General features: G+C 36.1%; 2 protein-coding genes across 2 annotated transcripts; both read left to right on the plus strand.

The window, feature by feature from the left end:
- Window positions 1-2,579: 2,579 nt before the first annotated feature.
- On the plus strand, window positions 2,580-5,528 carry LOC143547417 (rac-like GTP-binding protein ARAC3). Its single transcript, XM_077038848.1, has 7 exons — window positions 2,580-2,795; window positions 3,426-3,513; window positions 3,645-3,754; window positions 4,218-4,281; window positions 4,578-4,642; window positions 4,750-4,815; window positions 5,414-5,528. Exons 1-7 carry the CDS (start codon window positions 2,697-2,699, stop codon window positions 5,516-5,518), a joined length of 597 nt encoding a protein of 198 aa, XP_076894963.1. The 5' UTR covers window positions 2,580-2,696; the 3' UTR covers window positions 5,519-5,528.
- Window positions 5,529-14,254: 8,726 nt separating this feature from the next.
- On the plus strand, window positions 14,255-19,548 carry LOC143547413 (protein kinase STUNTED-like). Its single transcript, XM_077038844.1, has 11 exons — window positions 14,255-14,406; window positions 14,564-14,969; window positions 15,072-15,145; window positions 15,262-15,380; window positions 15,855-15,970; window positions 16,381-16,938; window positions 17,593-17,841; window positions 17,934-18,097; window positions 18,687-18,914; window positions 19,006-19,155; window positions 19,227-19,548. Exons 2-11 carry the CDS (start codon window positions 14,786-14,788, stop codon window positions 19,524-19,526), a joined length of 2,142 nt encoding a protein of 713 aa, XP_076894959.1. The 5' UTR covers window positions 14,255-14,406; window positions 14,564-14,785; the 3' UTR covers window positions 19,527-19,548.
- The last annotated feature ends 707 nt before the right edge of the window (window positions 19,549-20,255 follow it).

A 20,255-nucleotide genomic window follows, 5' to 3' on the forward strand; every position in this document is an offset into this window, starting at 1 on the left:
CACCTCACTTATTAACAATTCATGAGAAGAACATTGGACTGGGGGGACTTGAAGAGGTAGGTCCCAGCAGAGCCCAGTTGGACCCGCAAGACTCACCTCAAAGAGGGACGTCTGCGCAGTTGAACCCGCAAAACTCACCTTTGCCAGGGACGTCTGCGCAAAGGCTAAACTCGCAAGACACCTTGAAGAGGGACGTCTGCGCAGAAACCAACTGGATCCGCAGGATCCACCATGCTCAGAGACGTGACGTCCTTACGCGCAGTACGCAAGCTGCTCCCGCAGGAAAAGCCTCCCAATGGTGAAGTACCCCGCCTGTTCCCGCAGCTGCGGATACAAGCCATCAGGGAAGGCTACCTGCGCAGCAAGGCTACACGCACAAGGCACTTAACTCTTAAATAATTCAGTAATGTCACCTGAAGAAGGAATGAGCAAGCCGGGAACACTCCCGCACAAAGCCGGGAACACTCTACCACAAATGAGCCAGTCCGTACGATACTGCAGGATCTTTTGTACTGTACCTGACGAGGTATGGACAAAAGATCTAACCAAAGATACGACAGCTCACTGACAACAGTATGACGAGCAGCACGCTCTTGTACTGTATGTCACTATCAGCCGCTGCCTACTCACCAACCTGTCGGAGGACGTGCATAGCCTGCAGTTGGTGGAACAGGAATAGTACACAGTCGGCCTGGTCACTATCAGCCGCTGCCTACTCACCAACCACCAGCATGGCACGTGCGTAGCCTACAGTTGGCAGAACAGGAATACTATTCAGCCGGCTGTACCTGCTTGGAAACCTACCTTCGGCTATAAATACTCCAACACCTTGGAACGGTATTATGATCTCATCTCATACCATCATATATGCTCTAGTCATTTCTCTTAATATACACTTATATTCAAGAGCAATCTAGTCTGATTCTCACGCCGGAGGGTGGTCACAAGGAGGTACCCCCCCCTTCTCAGTGACGAGCTCACGGTGTCTGTTTTGCAGGTCATCAGAAGAACCATCTTTGCCGGACCTAACCCCTCGTGGGAAACATCTATTTAACCCCCAGATTATCCGTAATCTGCCCGGGGTCAATTAGTGTTTCTTCATTGAACTTGGAAATCAAAGTTCAATGTGGTATAAAGTAGAGCTAACATTTGGGACCGTAAGTGTAATCATCCGTAACGGTTTTTTTTCTCAGCGGGATCAGTATACAGTGTTTTAGATGATAGTGAAGAAGAAAACAATAGTTGAAATTTATAATAAAAGAACAAAAGTCTCTCATCATATATTTACAAATAAAATTAATCATTATAGTTGAAATTTAGTATCGTTTCATTGCAATAGTTATTGATCGTAAACTATACCATGACATAAATATGATATCAAATTAAGATTCAAACAAACAATAGTAGAATCTTATATGTTAACTACAATTGAAATAGTAAAAACTCTATCTATAGTATTTAAGTATTTATGAACTTATTTTTAAGTAGTTTATGTATTAATTTAAGAATCAAAATAACTTAATTGAATTAAAATACATAAAAAATAAAATTAATTCATTATGTATATGTATACAAATAAAACAAAACAAACTAGTACTCTATATATCACGTGTTACCTCTTGTGATAACATTTTATTATAATTTTAATTGTCACTTTCTGAAAGTTTGTAATAAATAAATATGATAAAGTTAATTTTAAAGATTTAAATTTCGACTCAAATCACACTAAATTTCTGTTTTCGACACATATCTTTTTCATAAACAAGTTACAAATATATTGATAACGATTTTTTTAGACATAACTCGTATCTTTCTAATATGGCATATTAGTTTCTCTCCTTCACTTTTTCTATATTTACATTTTGTTAACAAACATGTAAAAATATTTATTATAAAAATTAAAGTGACTCTAAAATTATAGCATTTATTTTAATATTATTGACCAAACACAAATAAAATATCAAAAGTAACACATACGATTTTTAAACCCACTAATTTCTCTCTTTAGTCAATAAACTTACATGCTATGTCTAAATGAAAAAAAAAAATCAAAACTCATCTAAATAAAAAACACAACATGTTTTCTATAAAACATTTAAAAATCTTACTTAATGTTTTCATAACCAAATCTGTTATCAAACCAATTGTTTCATCATTTTTATTGGACATACACGTTAAAAATAAGATATTATACATAATATAAAACTTTTTAGAATACACATAACTAACTAAAAACAAATTTGAAACTAATATTTTAGTCGGATTTTCAATATTAACAAGATATACAATATCAAATAAACAAAATACGAAATCTTAAAAAACCAGTAAATAAGATTTAGAAAAGTATTATTTCCACCCACTTAAAGAAAGACAGTTCAAATAGACTCAATCAGACTAATTATATAGCCGCCTAGCCGGCCCCGGGTCCAACCCATCTATCCGATTGCAAGAACACGCGTTATCAACCGTAAAATAACCCAACAAAATAAAAATAAGAATAAAAATACCAAAAAAAGTAGATTGTTTTAACATTTAAAGATAAAAGGATAAAATGGTCTCACAAAATTTGGAAATAAAGGGATATGAAACGAACCATTTGCACTTGCACTTGCACTTGCACTTGATAGCTAGCTGTCAACTAACCTACTCTCTTCTCTTCTCTTCTCGCCGGACTTTTGAACTCCGGCCACCGGAAAATGAGTGCTTCTCGGTTCATAAAGTGTGTGACTGTCGGCGATGGAGCTGTTGGGAAGACTTGTATGCTCATTTCTTACACCAGCAACACCTTCCCCACTGTAAGTAAACTCAATTCATTCTTGATTTGTTTTCAATTATTTTGATTTTAATTTGATGGGTTTTGTGTGAATTTGTCTGAAACTAAATGGGTTTGTCCAATTTGGGTTTCTTAGATTTGGATTGATAAGTTAGGGTTTTGTTATTAGTTTTAGGGTTTTTGTCTGTTTTTCCCCAAATTCAAGATTGAAGCTTTTTATGTTCAATTGGGATTAAAATGAAGGGTTTTGGTTAAATTGTGGTTAATGTAGATTTGTTTTTCTTGAACTATAAATGTTTTTTTTAATCTTCAATTTTTTTTAAGATTATAATTTTGTGGTAACTGGTAAATCTATCTGTTTTCCCCAAATTCAAAAGTGTATCATTTTATTTTCAATTGGAATTAAAATGAAGGGTTTGGTTAAATTGTGCTTTATATAGATGTGTTTTTTCTTGAACCATGTTTTTTTTAATCTTGAAATTTTATTGTTTTTTTTAAAGATTATAAATTTGTGGTGAGTCAGATTTAGAGACAATTTTGGTGAATCATGTCAAAAGAAATTGTGGATTTTGATAAAAATGTGTTTTTTCACCAAACAATGTTTATAATCTTTAATACTTTCTTGTATGTATGTCTACTTTTATGTTAACAGGATTACGTGCCGACTGTTTTTGACAATTTTAGTGCAAATGTGGTGGTAGATGGGAGCACGGTTAATCTTGGATTGTGGGATACTGCAGGTTAGATATTATTTTTCATGAAACAATACCATGTGAAAAAATGTTAACTTTTATCAGTAAGTTGGATTTATTTGTTTTGTCTGGTTATTTTGGGATTATTATAATTATTTCTTTATTTTTGGTTGGAATAGGGCAAGAAGATTACAATAGATTGAGACCGTTGAGTTATCGCGGTGCGGATGTTTTTATACTCGCCTTTTCTCTCATTAGCAAGGCCAGCTACGAAAATATCTCCAAAAAGGTGATTTGGTCTTTCTCTTATTTTGAAGCTCTTTTAATTGTTTCGTAAATAGTTAATGTTACAAATTTTGATTATGTTAACGGTTATTTATATATACTTATAACTGCGGGTGGTTGATATTTTCATTTGATGCGTTTGTGATAAAAACACAACCCTGGGGAAAGATAATATCAATGGAATCATAAATACACTATCAGTGACTTAAAAAGATACTTTTGTTTTTGTATTTGTTCTCAAATTTCAGAAAAAGATACGCGACTGATATAATAAGTTTTGATTCGACTTTACTCAAATCTAGATTACTTCTTTTGTAGATTTTTATCATAAACAGAACTATATCCAAAAGTTCTTATTATGAATCTAAATTTCTTCTGTTTACGCGTTTTAACTTTTTAGCGTTATCATTTGTGGGTCCCGTTTATGTCGGAAGGATAGCTAAGATGTGAGTATTTGCATTGTGCAGTGGATTCCTGAATTGAGGCATTATGCACCCGGGGTTCCAATAATCCTTGTTGGAACAAAGCTTGGTTAGATTCTTCTATCCATATATATACTTGTGTTTAATTACAATTATGCCATTTGAAATTTGATACTCTTTTTTCCGACTGTTTATATTTTGATCCGGCTTTGTTAGTCTTCATTTATAAAATATTCACACGTCTGAAAACTTATCTACTCTTTTATAAAATATATTCACACTTCTGAAAACTTATCTACTCTTTTTATCAGATACTTTTAAGAAATATATAATCTTTTGTTTTCTTTTGCGATTAGCATTTGAGTTTATTAAATGGAAATGACAATTGAAGTTTGTTTCTTGTAGATCTTCGTGATGATAAGCAGTTTTTTACGGACCATCCTGGTGCAGTTCCGATCACAACGGCTCAGGTTGACTTTGTTGACGTTTTCTACTCTTTTCATCAAGTTTAGTTTTTATGCATAAAATTTTCATCTTTTTATAAATGAATTTCAACTACTTTATTGTATTTTAATAGGGAGAGGAATTGAAGAAACTAATTGGTGTTCCTGCTTACATCGAGTGCAGCTCAAAAACACAGCAGGTGACATTTTATTACATGTAAACGAGCCGATTTTGGCTCGTTTAACTTATGAGAGCTCAAACTCACCCCATTTCTAGCTCTATTTCTAAAGCTTGAACTTGACTCACATTTAATTTATATTTATATACATTTATAATTATTTTTTTGTATGTTTATAATATTAATTTTTATGTGTAACATAATATAAGTTATTAACTTATTTTAACATTATATATAATAAATTAATAATAACAGTTATCATGTAAATACATATGTAATGTATTAAGTAAAGGCTATACAAGTATAATGTTATAGGTTCGTTTAGGCTTGCAAGTCTTCTTGTGCTCGATAAGTAAATCTCAGGCTCAGGATCGTATACTAAACGGGCTTATTTTTAGACTTTAGCTCATACTAGCGCAGCTCAATGTGAGCTTCACGAACTGATTTCAAGTAGCTCACGAGTGGCTCGGCGGCTTGTTTACATTACATATTATGTTGAAAACCTTTAGAAATCATATGTTGTAATATGGTTATCGTTTTTAGAGTGAAGAGATTAAAGATTTTGACTCAAAAAAGTCAAAACTTTATGTTGACTGAAGTTTTGCAATTGTTTCTACAGAATGTGAAGGCTGTATTTGATGCAGCAATCAAAGTGGTTTTGCAGCCACCAAAGCAAAAGAAGAAAAAGAAGCGAAAGGGTCAAAAGGGGTGCTCCATATTGTGATTTTAGTCTCACTAAAGTGGAAAATGGACAATGGGGTGCTAATTACCATTCTACCCTTTCTAAAGTACCTGATAAATTGATCACTTTTGCTTTTTCTGTCTCAAGAAAACAAGTTGTGTTGTGCTAAATATGAAATAGATTGGAGGTGTTTGTAATATGTATATTGTTGAGGGTATTTTTGGTATTTGTAGTTTGCTCTGTTTGGGTGAAGTTAATTTGGTGTGGTTTTTGTAAACCCTAATTATATGTTTAATGACAGTTTACTTTGTTTTATTGCAACTAAATTTTATGTTTTTGTTCTTGGTTATTCTTTTAATTCTAACAATAGGCCTATTTGGCTCATGATATTTTTTGCTTAAGTTGTCAGAAGGGTTTAAAGAAATTGGATTTAGTATTCAAATATGTTTAATAAATTAAATTTGTAAATGTATTAAGTAGATAATATATTTGTTTCTTTAATTTGTTAAAGAAATTGGAATGTGGTGGACCTGTGGTGATGGTGTTGAGGTGTTAATTCAAAGTTGAAGGAATTTGATGGAATGAATTGAATTCAAATCCAAATTTCATGTATTTTATAAAACTTATCATTTGAAAATTGATTTAAGATTTCAATGTGAAAGGACATATTGTTCTCTCATATGGTACCAATACCATGAGCTTATGATGCTTTATATCATTTTCCAGCTTGATTTTGAACATTTTCTAAGTGTTTTCACTTTCGTTCAGTTACAAAATCTATATGTTGTTATTTATCATTGTTAATATGTGTGTATGTTGTACATAATATATCGTTGCTAAGCATGGGTAATAGAGCCCTAATGTGGATTAGCGTAGATGTATCACCTCGTTTCATTATTGCATATGCCAAGCTTCTTTTAAATGTGTTTATTCATAACTTGCACGATCGATTTTGAAGTTGTATATCAGTTTTCGTATACACATGTTTGAGAAGCTTTTGTAAATGATTGGAACTTGCTAATCATCGACTTTTGACCACTAACTTTTGAAGGCCGTCTTTTAACTAGTCATCTCTTGTTTTGTCTACAAAGACTAACTTCATAGCTTCAAATTAACGACAACTGCGAATCTCGTTTTCAAGAGTTAAAGCTGTTATATGAAGTTACTAATTCCAACTACAATATGTGATAACAGATGGACAAGGTAAGCCTGAGTCACACGACCCACACCAAAAATTTAAATATATAACACAACAATATAATATATATATATATATATATACCATATCAAGTTCATTAAAACCTGATGAGGTACTCCCATATTAATACAAGTTTATATTAAAAGTTGGATCACATACAATTAGAAAAGCAAGACACAAAGTCAAGGAATAGTGCAAGTGTAACATAATGTATCCAAAACTACATGACACTAAATAAGGGAATAGACTTCCATTGGGCTTCTTGTGCCCACGGATTTCGGCCCAATCCTTTTTTTATACAGAACTACATAAGAGAGTGATACTGTGAAGTCATAAGTCACACCCAAGGAAAAATATTCTATATCTCATCTGGGAGTGACAAGTAGATGGCATCACTAACATCACACAACCATGAGTCCATGACCACCATTCTTTAAAGTTCTTCAGTGCATAATGTATAAAGATCACTGTCAGATTGAAAGTTCAAGTAGATAATTCATATAGAATAATAATGAATATGTAGAATCTGTTATAAAAACACCATGCCAGGATTAGACCAAGGATCTTCTTTCAACAGGTGACGGGCCATCACAACTTTTCTGTCACCAGCTGTAACTGTCGACAGTTAAACAATTACATAAGTGGAAATTATTATATCAGCGATAACTCAGTTACCGCTAATAGCTAAGTTACTACTGATGATAATTTTCAATTGTCACTACTGAGTCAAGTTCCTACAAATACAATCCTACATACTATGGTTGCAGCTGAACGCCAAGTAGAATGCATCTTCATATATGAATTGGTTGGACCTTGCATAATTTTTAATGTAAGATATGAGACATAACAGTTATTATCACTGTCAATGCACACCTGGCATCCTGGTCCAGTTCTAGGGACCGACCGAGACTTGCTAGACATGCACGTTGAAATCATTTGTATATGGATATGTGGGGCCTGATGAATGTGATATCACTAGCAGAGCCCAAAGGGAGGTATTATGCATGATTTGATTGCTGGATTTTAATTAATTGTGACATTACTGTTTATTTTTCTACTGGGCTTGCACCTATGTTTGCTGGATTTTAATAAATATTCGTACATATGACCCGAATTGGCCTGGCACCTCCATATCCCATAAACACCAGAGACTTGTACACCATGTTTGCTTCTTTTTTTTTCTAGTGGGTTTCATCAGTAATAGTGTAATACTATATTTAGCTAACCACTTTGCCTTAGTAATAAGATTAGTTCTTGTCGAAGCATGAAATGAATCTGACCTGATCCATGACGATGTTTCCACGGATTTTCGAGATGAACGAACCACGTCTTGATCTTCTTCATCTGCTTGTTTACAGACACAAAAAAGTGGTGGTGGCTCTTATTGAGCATGACCTCTTGATAAGGAGGTGGAGACCTCCTTATATAGAGAGTCTCATGGCCACCATCATGGTACCCTAATGGGCCTAGCCCAATTAGGGTTACTTCCACAAAACCCCCTCAGCCCAATAACATTGTATTAGTCCATGTAATAAAATAAGCCAAACATAATAGATTTAGGGTCGTAAAACCGGGTTTTAGTACCATACCCCTACAAGCCCCCCAAGTCCAGCGTTGCTCCTGGGCGTGCAAGCGTCTAGGTGGAGCGCTGGACTTTATGAGGTGTGTTAGGTCGTGGGGCGGTTTTTTCCCTTTCCTTCGGCCTTGTCTTTATTGTCTTTGAGTTTTGGGAGGTTTTCCCCATGATGGTGACATGTTGCGGTCCTTATAATAATGATGGTGCCCTGTCATAAATAAGATATAGCACGCATCATAGTAATAATGAAGCTTGCGCGCGAGGCGACTTATGAGCTGTAAGAAAAATAAAGCCTGCGCGCGTGGCGACTTACGAGCTATAATAATAATGAAGCTTGCGCGCGAGGCGACTTATGAGCTGTAAGAAAAATAAAGCCTGCGCGCGTGAGGCGACTTACGAGCTGTATGAATAATAAAAGCTTGCGCGCGAGGCGTCTTACGAGCTATAAGAATAATAACAGCTTGCGCGCGAGGCGTCTTAAGAGCTATGAGAATAATGAAGCCTGCGCGCATGGCGGCTTACGAGCTATGAGAATAATGAAGCCTGCGCGCATGGCGGCTTACGAGCTGTATGAATAATAACAGCTTGCGCGCGAGGCGTCTTATGAGCTGTATGAATAATAAAGCTTGCGCGCGGAGCGTCTTACGAGCTATAAGAATAATAACAGCTTGCGCGCGAGGCGTCTTATGAGCTGTATGAATAATAAAAGCTTGCGCGCGAGGCGTCTTACGAGCTATAAGAATAATAACAGCTTGCGCGCGAGGCGTCTTATGAGCTGTAGGAATAATAAAAGCTTGCCCGCGAGGCGTCTTACGAGCTGTAGGAATAATAAAAGCTTGCGCGCGAGGCGTCTTACGAGCTGTAGGAATAATAAAAGCTTGCGCGCGAGGCGTCTTACGAGCTATATGAATAATAAAGCTTGCGCGCGTGAGGCGGCTTACGAGCTGTAAAAATAATTAAGCCTGCGCGCAAGGCGACTTACGGATCTATGAGAATAATGCAGCCTGCGCGCGTGGCGTCTTACGAGCTATAAGAATAATAACAGCTTGCGCGAGGCGTCTTATGAGCTGTATGAATAATAAAAGCTTGCGCGCGAGGCGTCTTAGGAGCTGTAAGAATAATAACAGCTTGCGCGTGAGGCGTCTTATGAGCTGTATGAATAATAAAAGCTTGCGCGCGAGGCGTCTTACGAGCTACCTTATGTCCCGCGCCACGCGCAGATGTTGCATGCGCGTGCGTGTAGGCTTTATGTCCCGCGCCGCGCGCAGATGTTGCATGCGCGTGCGCGTAGACTGTGATATGTGTGAGCATGTGATGCGTAAGCATGAGTAATATGCGTAAGCATATGTGATGCGTGAGCATATGTGGTGCACGAGCATGTGGTATGAGGATTCCCAACCCTTGAGTTTGGCGCGTGTCCATATGGGATATTATGAGGATTCCCAACCTTTAAGTTTGGCGCGTAGCCATATGGGATATTATGAGGATTCCCAACCTTGAAGTTTGGCGCGTAGCCATATGGGATATTATGAGGATTCCCAACCTTGAAGTTTGGCGCGTAGCCGTATGGGACATTATGAGGATTCCCAACCTTTAATTTTGGCGCGTAGCCATATGGGACATTATGAGGATTCCCAACCTTGAAGTTTGGCGCGTAGCCATATGGGATATTATGAGGATTCCCAACCTTGAAGTTTGGCGCGTAGCCATATGGGATATTATGAGGATTCCCAACCTTGAAGTTTGGCGCGTAGCCGTATGGGACATTATGAGGATTCCTAACCTTTAATTTTGGCGTGTAGCCATATGGGACATTATGAGGATTCCCAACCTTGAAGTTTGGCGCGTAGCCATATGGGATATTATGAGGATTCCCAACCTTGAAGTTTGGCGCGTAGCCGTATGGGATATTATGAGGATTCCCAACCTTTAATTTTGGCGTGAGGCCTGATGTGCGCATGCACGGCGATGGAGCGGTGACTCGCGAGTGCGCGTGCATGGCGGAGGTCTCTTGCGCAAAATCCACATGGTGGTTTCCGCGGCGGCACATGCACGGCTGCGGAATGAGAATCCGCGGGCACGCGTACATGGCGGCGGAAGTCTGGTAATTTCTGGATCTGCAATTTTAGAGTCAGACCTGCAACTTTAGACCTAAAATCCAGGTCTGTAATCTAGATCTAGATCTGTAAATCAGATCTAGGTAGATCTGAAGCTCGGAGCAGATTTAAAACCATCACAGATCCGGAGACCTGATCATTCGAATCAGGCTGTTTCTTTTTGCACAGATCTGGAAGTCTCTTTTAGATCTATGGATCTTTTTGAGCTTTAATAGAACAAGCCTTGAAGCCTTTTTCTGTAAACTTCCAGATCTGGGTTTTTCCTGTGAGAGATCTGACAGCCGAGATGAAGATCGAAGGGTAGTTCGTTGCCGTCCCACGGATGGCGCCAATGTCGAAGCATGAAATGAATCTGACCTGATCCATGACGATGTTTCCACGGATTTTCGAGATGAACGAACCACGTCTTGATCTTCTTCATCTGCTGCTGATGACCTGCGATGGCTTTTTGGGGGTGTGGAGGTGACTGCTAAGAAATCCTAAGATCTCTTGTTTACAGACACAAAAAAGTGGTGGTGGCTCTTATTGAGCATGACCTCTTGATAAGGAGGTGGAGACCTCCTTATATAGAGAGTCTCATGGCCACCATCATGGTACCCTAATGGGCCTAGCCCAATTAGGGTTACCTCCACAAAACCTCCTCAGCCCAATAACATTGTATTAGTCCATGTAATAAAATAAGCCAAACATAATAGATTTAGGGTCGTAAAACCGGGTTTTAGTACCATACCCCTACAGTTCTAGATGTAGCTAACCATTCACCATTGTGCCTTAACCGATCCAGACCGATGTTAGTCTTTAACCTACACATCAAATCAAAAGTCAGACCATATCAATATTGGGATCAGTTGTCAGATTAACATTTTACCACACTGTCAACTTAATAAAAAGTATAATATACTATTTTAGCAAAAAGTTATATATAGTACAAAGACATGGATTCAAAAGAGTAGGTCCTTGGTGATTAGTCTTTTTTGAAGTGTACCAAAACGTTAAAAGGAAAAAAGAGAACTAGAAGTGGACCAAAAAGGAATAAAACACTATTTAATATGGTGGTCACTTAGTTTTTGTTGTTTTCGTGGATTATTCATTCAACCATGATGCTTTATTTTTTGTATTTTGCATAAATATTGATACACGTTACAGAAGATATTCTTTATTAAAATGAAAATAATTCCTACAATGAAAGGTGACAACATCAAAAAAGCCGTTTTACGTGGTACATGTTTCTCAAGAGTTAAAAGTAGAAGTAAGCACATATACAAGAACATATATCACACGATCTTAGAACTCTGCTCTATTGAACGATTCAAAAACTAAAAAAGTTAATGCTTATTTATGATCTTACGAGGTTAACGATCATAATCTTGATACAAGTTGTGATTATAGCGTATGAAATAGTACGTAACAAGATAAATTCAATGAAAAGGATAATGACTCCAAATGGACCCGATGAATGGCTCACACTACTCATTATATCTATCTCCTAAAAAGGAGAAGTTTATTGGAGTTATGTGTGGAGACGTTTCACAAGAATTCAATGGATAAAGCAACTAAAACTAAATATATGGATACCAATGCTTCAAAGGCTATCGCTTAATATAGGAGTATCAATTAAGTAATCTTGCATAAGATGATCATGTGTAACGTCAATAAATGAACTCCTGACCTTATGGTAATGTCAATATTTAACTTAATTACGTAAAGATGCTCCAATGGTTGTGAAAAACTGGCAGTTATTAACAAATACTCAATGTTCAAACTTAATGAACTAGGGATTGAAGTTGGGTCTCCACCGAATAGCCCAAAACTTCCTACCACCTAATTGAATGCGCTAACAAGTTTAGTTATAGATTAAAGCCGTAAGAGTTCATGTCAATGGTTGTGGTGGGGTGATGGGATTCCTAACGATAGTGGTGGTCCTAGTCTATATTATCTTGTTTTAAAGTTTACAATACGTCATATTTATATGCAATTGTCTCTTCTACAAAAATGACACCACTTTTTTAAATAAAGGACCAAAAATATCATGCCATTCTTTTACATGGATCATTTCACTAGGATGCGTATAGACCGGTTTAAGTTATTTTGGACCTAAAGTTGGAGTTTAAAGCAAACAAAAACCAAAATGTCAATTATTGTTTCGGTTTTCGTCTTTACGTAGTAGTTCCATTCCATTACGGACAAGTTTCCAGTTTTTCATTTGTAACTGAAACGTTTGAGTCCAAAAATGCTGGCCTAAAATAATGATTTTGAGCCAGAAACTTTTGGCCAAAAGTATATGTAGCTATTCAGTAATAATCTAGACTGTTCCATAATTCTCATCAGTTTGGTTCTGGAACAACTGACCAAAACCAAATCACAATTTTCAGTTAAAAAACAATACAGACCATGGGTTATTAGTTTGGACTAGTTATTATGATTAGATTTTACCAATTGTTTCAATTTGAATACAATTAATAATAATGATGAATGTTTTTCACTTAATGAATAAAGGGTATGGGTATCCCAAAGAAAGGAACATTTTCATATTTTATTAAAAGTTTTCAAAAGACTCCTGCTGTCCTTCGTCGGTGAAGGTCAATAACGGGACGGATATGCAACTTACTTTACTTCCGGTCTCTTTGTCTTTTAATCTCCCATTCAAAGCCAATATCTTCACGTAATTCTTTCTAATTTATACAGTTAATTATTACCTTTTTTATCCCTCTGGTCAACCAGCGGATTTAGTTTGCAACTCCACTTTCGAATATAAGCCATCCGCATTCCTGTCAAAATCTATACGAGCTGTATATAAAAAAATAATTATAAAAGATTGATTGTTTAGTTAATTACAAAAAGTTAACAAATTCAATAATTAAAAAAAAAAATTAATTTATAGGTGTAAACGAGCCAAGGGTGTGCAAAGTCGGTTCAGTTGCGAGGCTTAACCATATCCAAAACCAAATTCAGTTATGGAAAATTAGGGGTGAACATATGGTATCAGGTACCAACCATACCAAGTATTTTCGGTAGCAATTAAGTACCCATTTTTTGTGTTTTTCAGGATCGGTACTTTTGGTACTGGTATTGGCTCGGTATGATACAAGTATTTTGGGTTGATTAGCCTTCAAATACCATACCGGTACCCATTTTGGTGATTTTTTGGGATCGGTACTTTCGGTATGGTATCATTACTAATCTTATCCATATGGAAACTGCTTAGCCATAGCCATAAGTCCATAACCATAATCGGCCTTAACTGTAGATTATGGGTTGGTTTTAGATAATTCGTTTAATCGCCCAATACATTTTTTTTTATGTTTTTGTTCTATTCTAATTGAAATTGGTTCAGTTATGATATTCCAAGCTCAACCAAAAAGTTTTGAAACTCACCGGTTTCAAGCTTAGTTATAATACTTAAAGCTATGTAATAGACAGTTCTAACATAAATTTAAATGTTTGAAGCTCGAAACAAAGAAATAAAATTTAGAATAGTCAAAACATTCAAGATTCGATTCGACCATAACCATAACTGAACAGTTAGTAGTGCGTCTCTAAACAAGAGATCTACACGAGTAGTACAAGGCTATACGACTCGAATAGGAGTGACTTTGTTTCTAAATAGCAGGGCCCCTCGAAAATTAATATGTTTTCTTCACGTAGACGTCAATTGTTTATTAATTACTTCTGACACCTCTCGATTGAATTTAATATCATAATATTATTATGGTGAAAAAATTAAATGGATCGATCCCACCAATTTTCGCGGGAAATATATTTGATGTCCGCCTTCAATTCTTTCATACACACACCTCTCAACGATTTCTACTTCTTTCTTGTATTTTAAACCCATTTCGTTTCACCATTTTTCTTTCTGATTATTATTAAACTCTTTTAAAAATTTAATAATAAAAAAACCCTAATCAAACAATTTTGTTTTAGAATAAATTGTTTGATAGTTGGAGTAGGTGGGTGGATTCGATTGATTTTGGAGGCAACTTCATCCAATTTCCAATGACGATGGAGTTGCATCACAAATCCTTCTTGATTCTTTTCGGTTAGTTTTTTATTTATTAATACCTGTTTGTTTCATTCTTTTTGTTTTGTTGTTGTGTTGTTACCCACAATTTGAATTTTTCTTTTTGTCGGTGGGTTGTTTTTTATCTTTTAATTATAATTTATGGTAAAAATTTAATCTTTTTGAAATTTTGCAGGTGGGGTTTCTTGAGAATATTGTATCTTTTGGAATTTAGCCAAAAAGCCCACGGATTTTGAGATTGCTATATAATTAGAATTTGCAGATTAACAAGATTATATTCTATTTGGATTTGGCTGGTTTTGCTAGTGGCTCTGCAAATTTAGTGAAGAAATAGAATATCTGTAGGAAGAGTTTGCAGAGTTTTGATTAATATATTTGAAGAAAAAGAGATAGCACGATGACATTTGAAGCAGTTGATCATAATCATAACCATAATCATGATCATCAAGGTGTTGAGTCCAAGAATGTTTTGGTGGGAGTTCGGTTGGATGAATATGGAAGAGAGCTTCTTGATTGGGCTATGGTGAAAGTTGCAGATGGAGGTGATCGTGTGATCGCGATTAATGTTTGTCGGAATTCAGGTGGTGTTTTCTTGTAATAAAAATTCAAACTTTTGAGTTTTCTTGAATTTCTTGAAATAAAGATTCAAACTTTGGGTTTTTGATTATTTTGATGCTGTGCAGATTCTGTAGCAAAGTATAAGGCATTGTTGGATGATTATTTGGCTGATTATGAAGGTCTTTGTGACCACAAACAGGTACTTTTGTTTTCAAGATCTCTTTTTTAACTGTGGTTTTTAATAGGGGGTACCAAAAATCTTGAAATTGGTTCGGTTTTTGGTCAAAGTTTGATTCTTGAAGATGGGATTTGCAGGTGGATCTCACCGGGCAGGTGTTGCGAGAGAATTCAGTTAGAAAAGTTTTGGTTAGAGAAGCAAAGTTTTATTCTGCAGCTGCTGTTATTGTTGGGGTCAGCAAGATCAAGGCTTTTGGGTATGTAAATCTTATAAAATAAAAGGAGGCCTTGGCTAGAGAAACACTACCGAGTACTGACACAGTATTCATACACAACTGATGTCTCATACAGGTTGTGTGGTTATACGGCCGTATGACCTGCAAGAAATGGTCATAGAGGCTGTATGAGATCGTGTTCGTCAAACCATACGGCTCGTATGATGTGTTTGACTGACATAGACCAAGTCATATGGCCCGATGACCATTGATGTGACAGGCTCTAGTGTACCGACTTGATTTGACATCAAACGGCTTGTATGACAATATACGGCCCGTATGATGTGACAAGAACACTAGTGTACAGATTTGGAGATGGTGTCTGTTTAGCAGCACCCCTAAAAACGCACTCCTATTATTTAGGAATTCAAAAGAAATGAATCGATTTTGCTTCAGACACTGCGAGTTCAAAACAGGATGTTATTTTTGCTCTTATTCTTTTGTTTATATTTGTAGGGGTTGGCTTTCAATTGCCAAATATTGTGCCAAGAAACTACCTTTAGCTACTGAAGTATTGGTTCTCCATAACGGGAAAGCTGTTTTCAAGAGGTTTTCAAATGGCAAACTTTCAGGTATTGTTTTTTTTCATCATTCAAATGAATCAACATCTGACCTTGAGCATGCCAATATAAGCAAGTTGGATGACAAAATATCCCCAATTCATCATTTCCCCGACACAAATAAGCAATCATTGTACGATAAGGTTTGCTACGTAAACGAGGAAAATGTTAACAGTTTTACTACATAAAATAAGAAAAAGTAACAATTTTGTCATTAATTTGGAAGTGGGCTAGTATCCATGTGACTTTTGGGTTGGGGCCTTCTCATTTTTTTGTATAAAAATTAACACTTCTGTGCATCTAAACAATGATTCGGTGGGCCTCCCCCTCTATTTCGTCTTGGTTTGCATATGGTTAGGCAGATGGTTTGTGCACTACAAAGAAAAACATAAAAATGCTAATGTTGTTTTTTCTTTCAAAAGTGTCAATGACAGATCCAAAGCCGAGCTTCTACTTAATTGGGAACACGCATTTGAAAGATACTCAGTCCGAGTTTTGTGAATCCGAGGCATCCGATATGGGCAGACAAAGTGTTGAAGGGGCTCAAAGTTTAAAAAACGGAGACTTAGGCTCGTTTGAGTTGAGAAAAAAAGCTTTGACCTCGGTTTCTGTGGTTTTAGAAGACTTTGCACATCAAAGGCCCGGTTGGCCTCTACTTCGGGCCAATAGTGTGTTGACCCCGTCAGCACGAGAAGCTAGAAAAATGTCAGTGGTCAAGTGGGTCATGAACCTGCCGAACCGGTCTGCACCGTGGACACCTAGGACCACTTCTTCGTCTAGCAATGAAGTTAGCCCAAAGAGTATGGGTTCTGATTCAAGATCTGAATGCAGCATATTTACAGATACAAGTAATGAAACTACCACACCAAAGAGCCATGAGTTGCCTGAAATCTTGAATCTTTTACTCAAAACTAACTCGTCTCGGTGCCAATGGATCGGGTTTGATCTACTCAAAGCCTCAACTTCTAACTTTGCATTAGGTAGTTACACATTCTCAAGCCCTGTTTTTTTATGGTATTGAGTTTTGTATTGTGCTTCATGATTTTTTGGGCATATTTCGAGAAACCCGAAACCGCTGTGAGTTGTTTTGTTTTGTCTAAAGTTTTCGTTGTATTTCTTGATTTCTAACTGATCTGTGAATGGTTTTGTATTTAAAGTTTTGCATTGTGTTTCTTGATTTTAAAGCATTTTTCAAGAAACCCAAAACCATACAAGCTGATCTGTGAATGGTTTTGTATTTTCTAAATTTTTGCATTGTGATTCATTGATACTTGACTTTTAGGGCATATTTCAAGAAACCCAAAGCGGTACAAACTGATATGTGCAAGGTTTTTGTATTTCTAAAGTCCGGCATTGTGTTTTTTGAATTTTAGGGCATGTTCAAAGAAACTCAAAACTTTATAAACTGATCTGTGAATGGTTTTGTGTTTTCTAAAGTTTTGCATTGTGTTTCTTAGATTTTAGGACGTCTTTCAAGAAACCCGAAACCAAACAAACTGATCCGTGAATGGTTTTGTATTTTTCCCCCTTTTTCTTGCTTACCAAATTTTTTGACTCTGATTGCATATTTCAAGAAGCCTAACAAACTGATTTTAGAATGATTTAAATATTTCTAAAACTTATGTTTTTGACAGAGAATCTGATAGGGAAAGGTGGTTGCCATCGTGTATATAAAGGGATATTTCCTGATGGAAAATCAGCTGCTGTTAAGATTAGAAAGTCTTCAAAAGATGCATGGAAAGATTATATTTTGGAAATCGACATTATGACATCACTAGATCATAAAAACATCACACCACTTTTAGGAGTGTGTGTGGAAGATGATAACTTAATCTCCGTTTATGATCTCGTGCCTAGAGGAAATCTAGAGGAAAATTTACACGGTATGTCTTTATTAAAAAAGTCAAATGATCATGTTCTTAGTATGTTTTATATACATTTGTGTAATGATCATGATGCCTTTTTTTTTATACAGGTGTAATAAAGGATAGATCTGTTTTATCATGGGAAAAAAGATTGAATATAGCTATTGGAGTTGCTGAGGCTTTAAATTATTTGCATAAAGAATGCATTCGGCCCATTATTCATCGTGACATCAAATCTTCAAACATTCTTCTCTCTGATGAATTCGAGCCACAGGTACGGGTCTAGATTTCCATCTTGACCCAGACCAAAAATAACCCGTTTTGGCTTGTTACCAAAAACCAATACCCGCCCATTTTCCTGTCCCTTAAGTAGGGGTGCGAATTTCAGTAATGACACAAACCCAACACAAAATTTGTGGGCTCGGGTTTAGTGTGTAAACAAGTCCAGGCCAGTTTTAGGTCGAGCCCGCCAACATGTTTAGCTAATGGGTCGTGTTTGATTCAGCCCGGCAGGTTTGCTGGTTGACCCATTTAACACCCCCCCCCCCCCTTTTATTTTTTTTTACTTTTTAAAACAGGCATTCTGTAATAACTTAAACTCTAGCTATTTTTATGCCAAAAAATAAAAAATTTAAAAATATTTGGCATAGTTTAAAAATAATTGCTTTAAAAAAATAAAAATAATATTTATTTTAGAATTTTAAAGTATACGTGGCAACATGCGAATACAAGTGTCATGTGTGTGACGTGATTTACAGGTAGATGTAAAATTTTTGGGTTTGTGTTAGATCCCCCAATCCGCTAACACGACCCATTTAGCAGCCTTAGCTTTCTGGATTTTTACCCTTGATTTGTTTGTGCAGCTATCAGATTTTGGGCTTGCGATATGGGGGCCCACAACTTCGCCATTCTCGAGTCACTGTGATGTAGTAGGAACTTTTGGGTATCTTGCCCCTGAGTATTTCATGTATGGGAAAGTTAGTGAAAAGATTGATGTTTATTCTTTCGGGGTCGTTCTTCTAGAACTTTTAACAAGAAAACGACCCATAAGCTCGGATACCATTAAAGGTGAAGATAGTTTGGTTATGTGGGTGAGTATCTTGATCCCATTCTTGAAATCTTGTAAAAATCAAAACTTTACAGTCTTTTTTCGGTTTTAATAATCTTTAGTGTATAATCTAGGCAAAACCGAGGCTAGAGAACGGTGATCTTGCAAGCATATTGGATGTGGACCTTGACAAAGAAGTCAACAAAAGTCAAATAGTTCGAATGGCGTTAGCAGCAACGCTTTGCCTCACTCGTTCTGCTAGACGTCGTCCTACCATGAGCCAGGTTTAAACGCGCTCAAACTGTTATTTAACCGTAGTTTGAACATGTGATTCATTTTATGAACATGTTTGTAGGTTATAAGAATATTAAGAGGGGAGCATGATTTGGATGAGAGGGGAACCAAGAATGAGTGGCAAGTGTCATGTAACAATGGTGACATTGATCTTGACCATGATGACGGTGATGGTGATGGTGATGATGATGAGGTTTATCCGGAGTCAAATGCAGAGTCTCATATGACTCTTGCATTTCTTGACGTTGACGAAAAGTCAACGTGGTTTGGTAGTGTTGATGTAAAGCAAAATGCCCAGATTTCATTGGAAGGGTATTTGAGGGAAAGGTGGTCTTGGGGAAATGTAAATAGTTATGTATAGTTTGAGAATATGTATATGAAGAGTACCCTAAAGGTTAATAATAAGTTATAAAAAAAGTAAGTTATCATTATTTCTTTTACGTTTCTTTTAATATTTTTTTATATAAGTTTAAGGATATTTTTACCGAGCTTATATGATTTGACATGCGGTTTTTTAGTTAGTATGTATGATAAATGATAAGAGTTTCTTATTTTGATGATAAGTATGACGTTTTAATTTTATTATATCATTATATGAAAAATGATGAAGCACGTTTTAAACAAAACCTAAAATGCGAACTAGTGCACTTTATTGCAATATCATCTAGCCTATTATGGACGGCGACAATTGAATGTCTCTGTATCATATATATTTTTAATTGGTTCGTAAAGACTACTATTTCAATGCAAATGAATCACTGAATGCCATAATTTCAGAATAAAGTGTCGTTCTTTATTACCTATCAATTTTTTAGAGGCCATGCGCAAGTGGTTGGTAAGGTCCTTCAAATCGAAAACACTTGGACCAATAGCAAGTAAATTTGATTTAAGAAAATAGACGAATTACACTTTACAAGTTGCACTTACAAAATCAATTTGATTCATAGGCAAAGTCTTTTCTTATTTCAACTAAACGTTGTATTTGTTCCCAATTGTAAAACACATGTCTTTTCACAACTGAATTTTCATACTCATTCTTGTTGCCCTTCGAATTATTTGATTAAGATCCTGAGAATACATCAAAAATACT

The sequence above is a fragment of the Bidens hawaiensis genome, unplaced genomic scaffold, assembly GCF_021521415.1.
Source record: "Bidens hawaiensis isolate Kalapana, Puna unplaced genomic scaffold, B.hawaiensis_p1.1 tig00014716_1, whole genome shotgun sequence".
Taxonomy (NCBI): Eukaryota; Viridiplantae; Streptophyta; class Magnoliopsida; order Asterales; family Asteraceae; genus Bidens; species Bidens hawaiensis.

Excerpts from the sequence above, each read along its gene's own strand:
- LOC143547417 (XM_077038848.1), top strand. The coding sequence starts at position 2,697 with ATGAGTGCTTCTCGGTTCATAAAGTGTGTGACTGTCGGCGATGGAGCT. Across the intron at positions 3,514-3,644 it reads TGGATTGTGGGATACTGCAG|GGCAAGAAGATTACAATAGA; the intron begins GTTAGATATTAT and ends TGGTTGGAATAG. Across the intron at positions 3,755-4,217 it reads ACGAAAATATCTCCAAAAAG|TGGATTCCTGAATTGAGGCA; the intron begins GTGATTTGGTCT and ends TGCATTGTGCAG.
- LOC143547413 (XM_077038844.1), top strand. The coding sequence starts at position 14,786 with ATGACATTTGAAGCAGTTGATCATAATCATAACCATAATCATGATCAT. Across the intron at positions 15,146-15,261 it reads GTCTTTGTGACCACAAACAG|GTGGATCTCACCGGGCAGGT; the intron begins GTACTTTTGTTT and ends TGGGATTTGCAG. Across the intron at positions 15,971-16,380 it reads TTCAAATGGCAAACTTTCAG|TGTCAATGACAGATCCAAAG; the intron begins GTATTGTTTTTT and ends TTCTTTCAAAAG.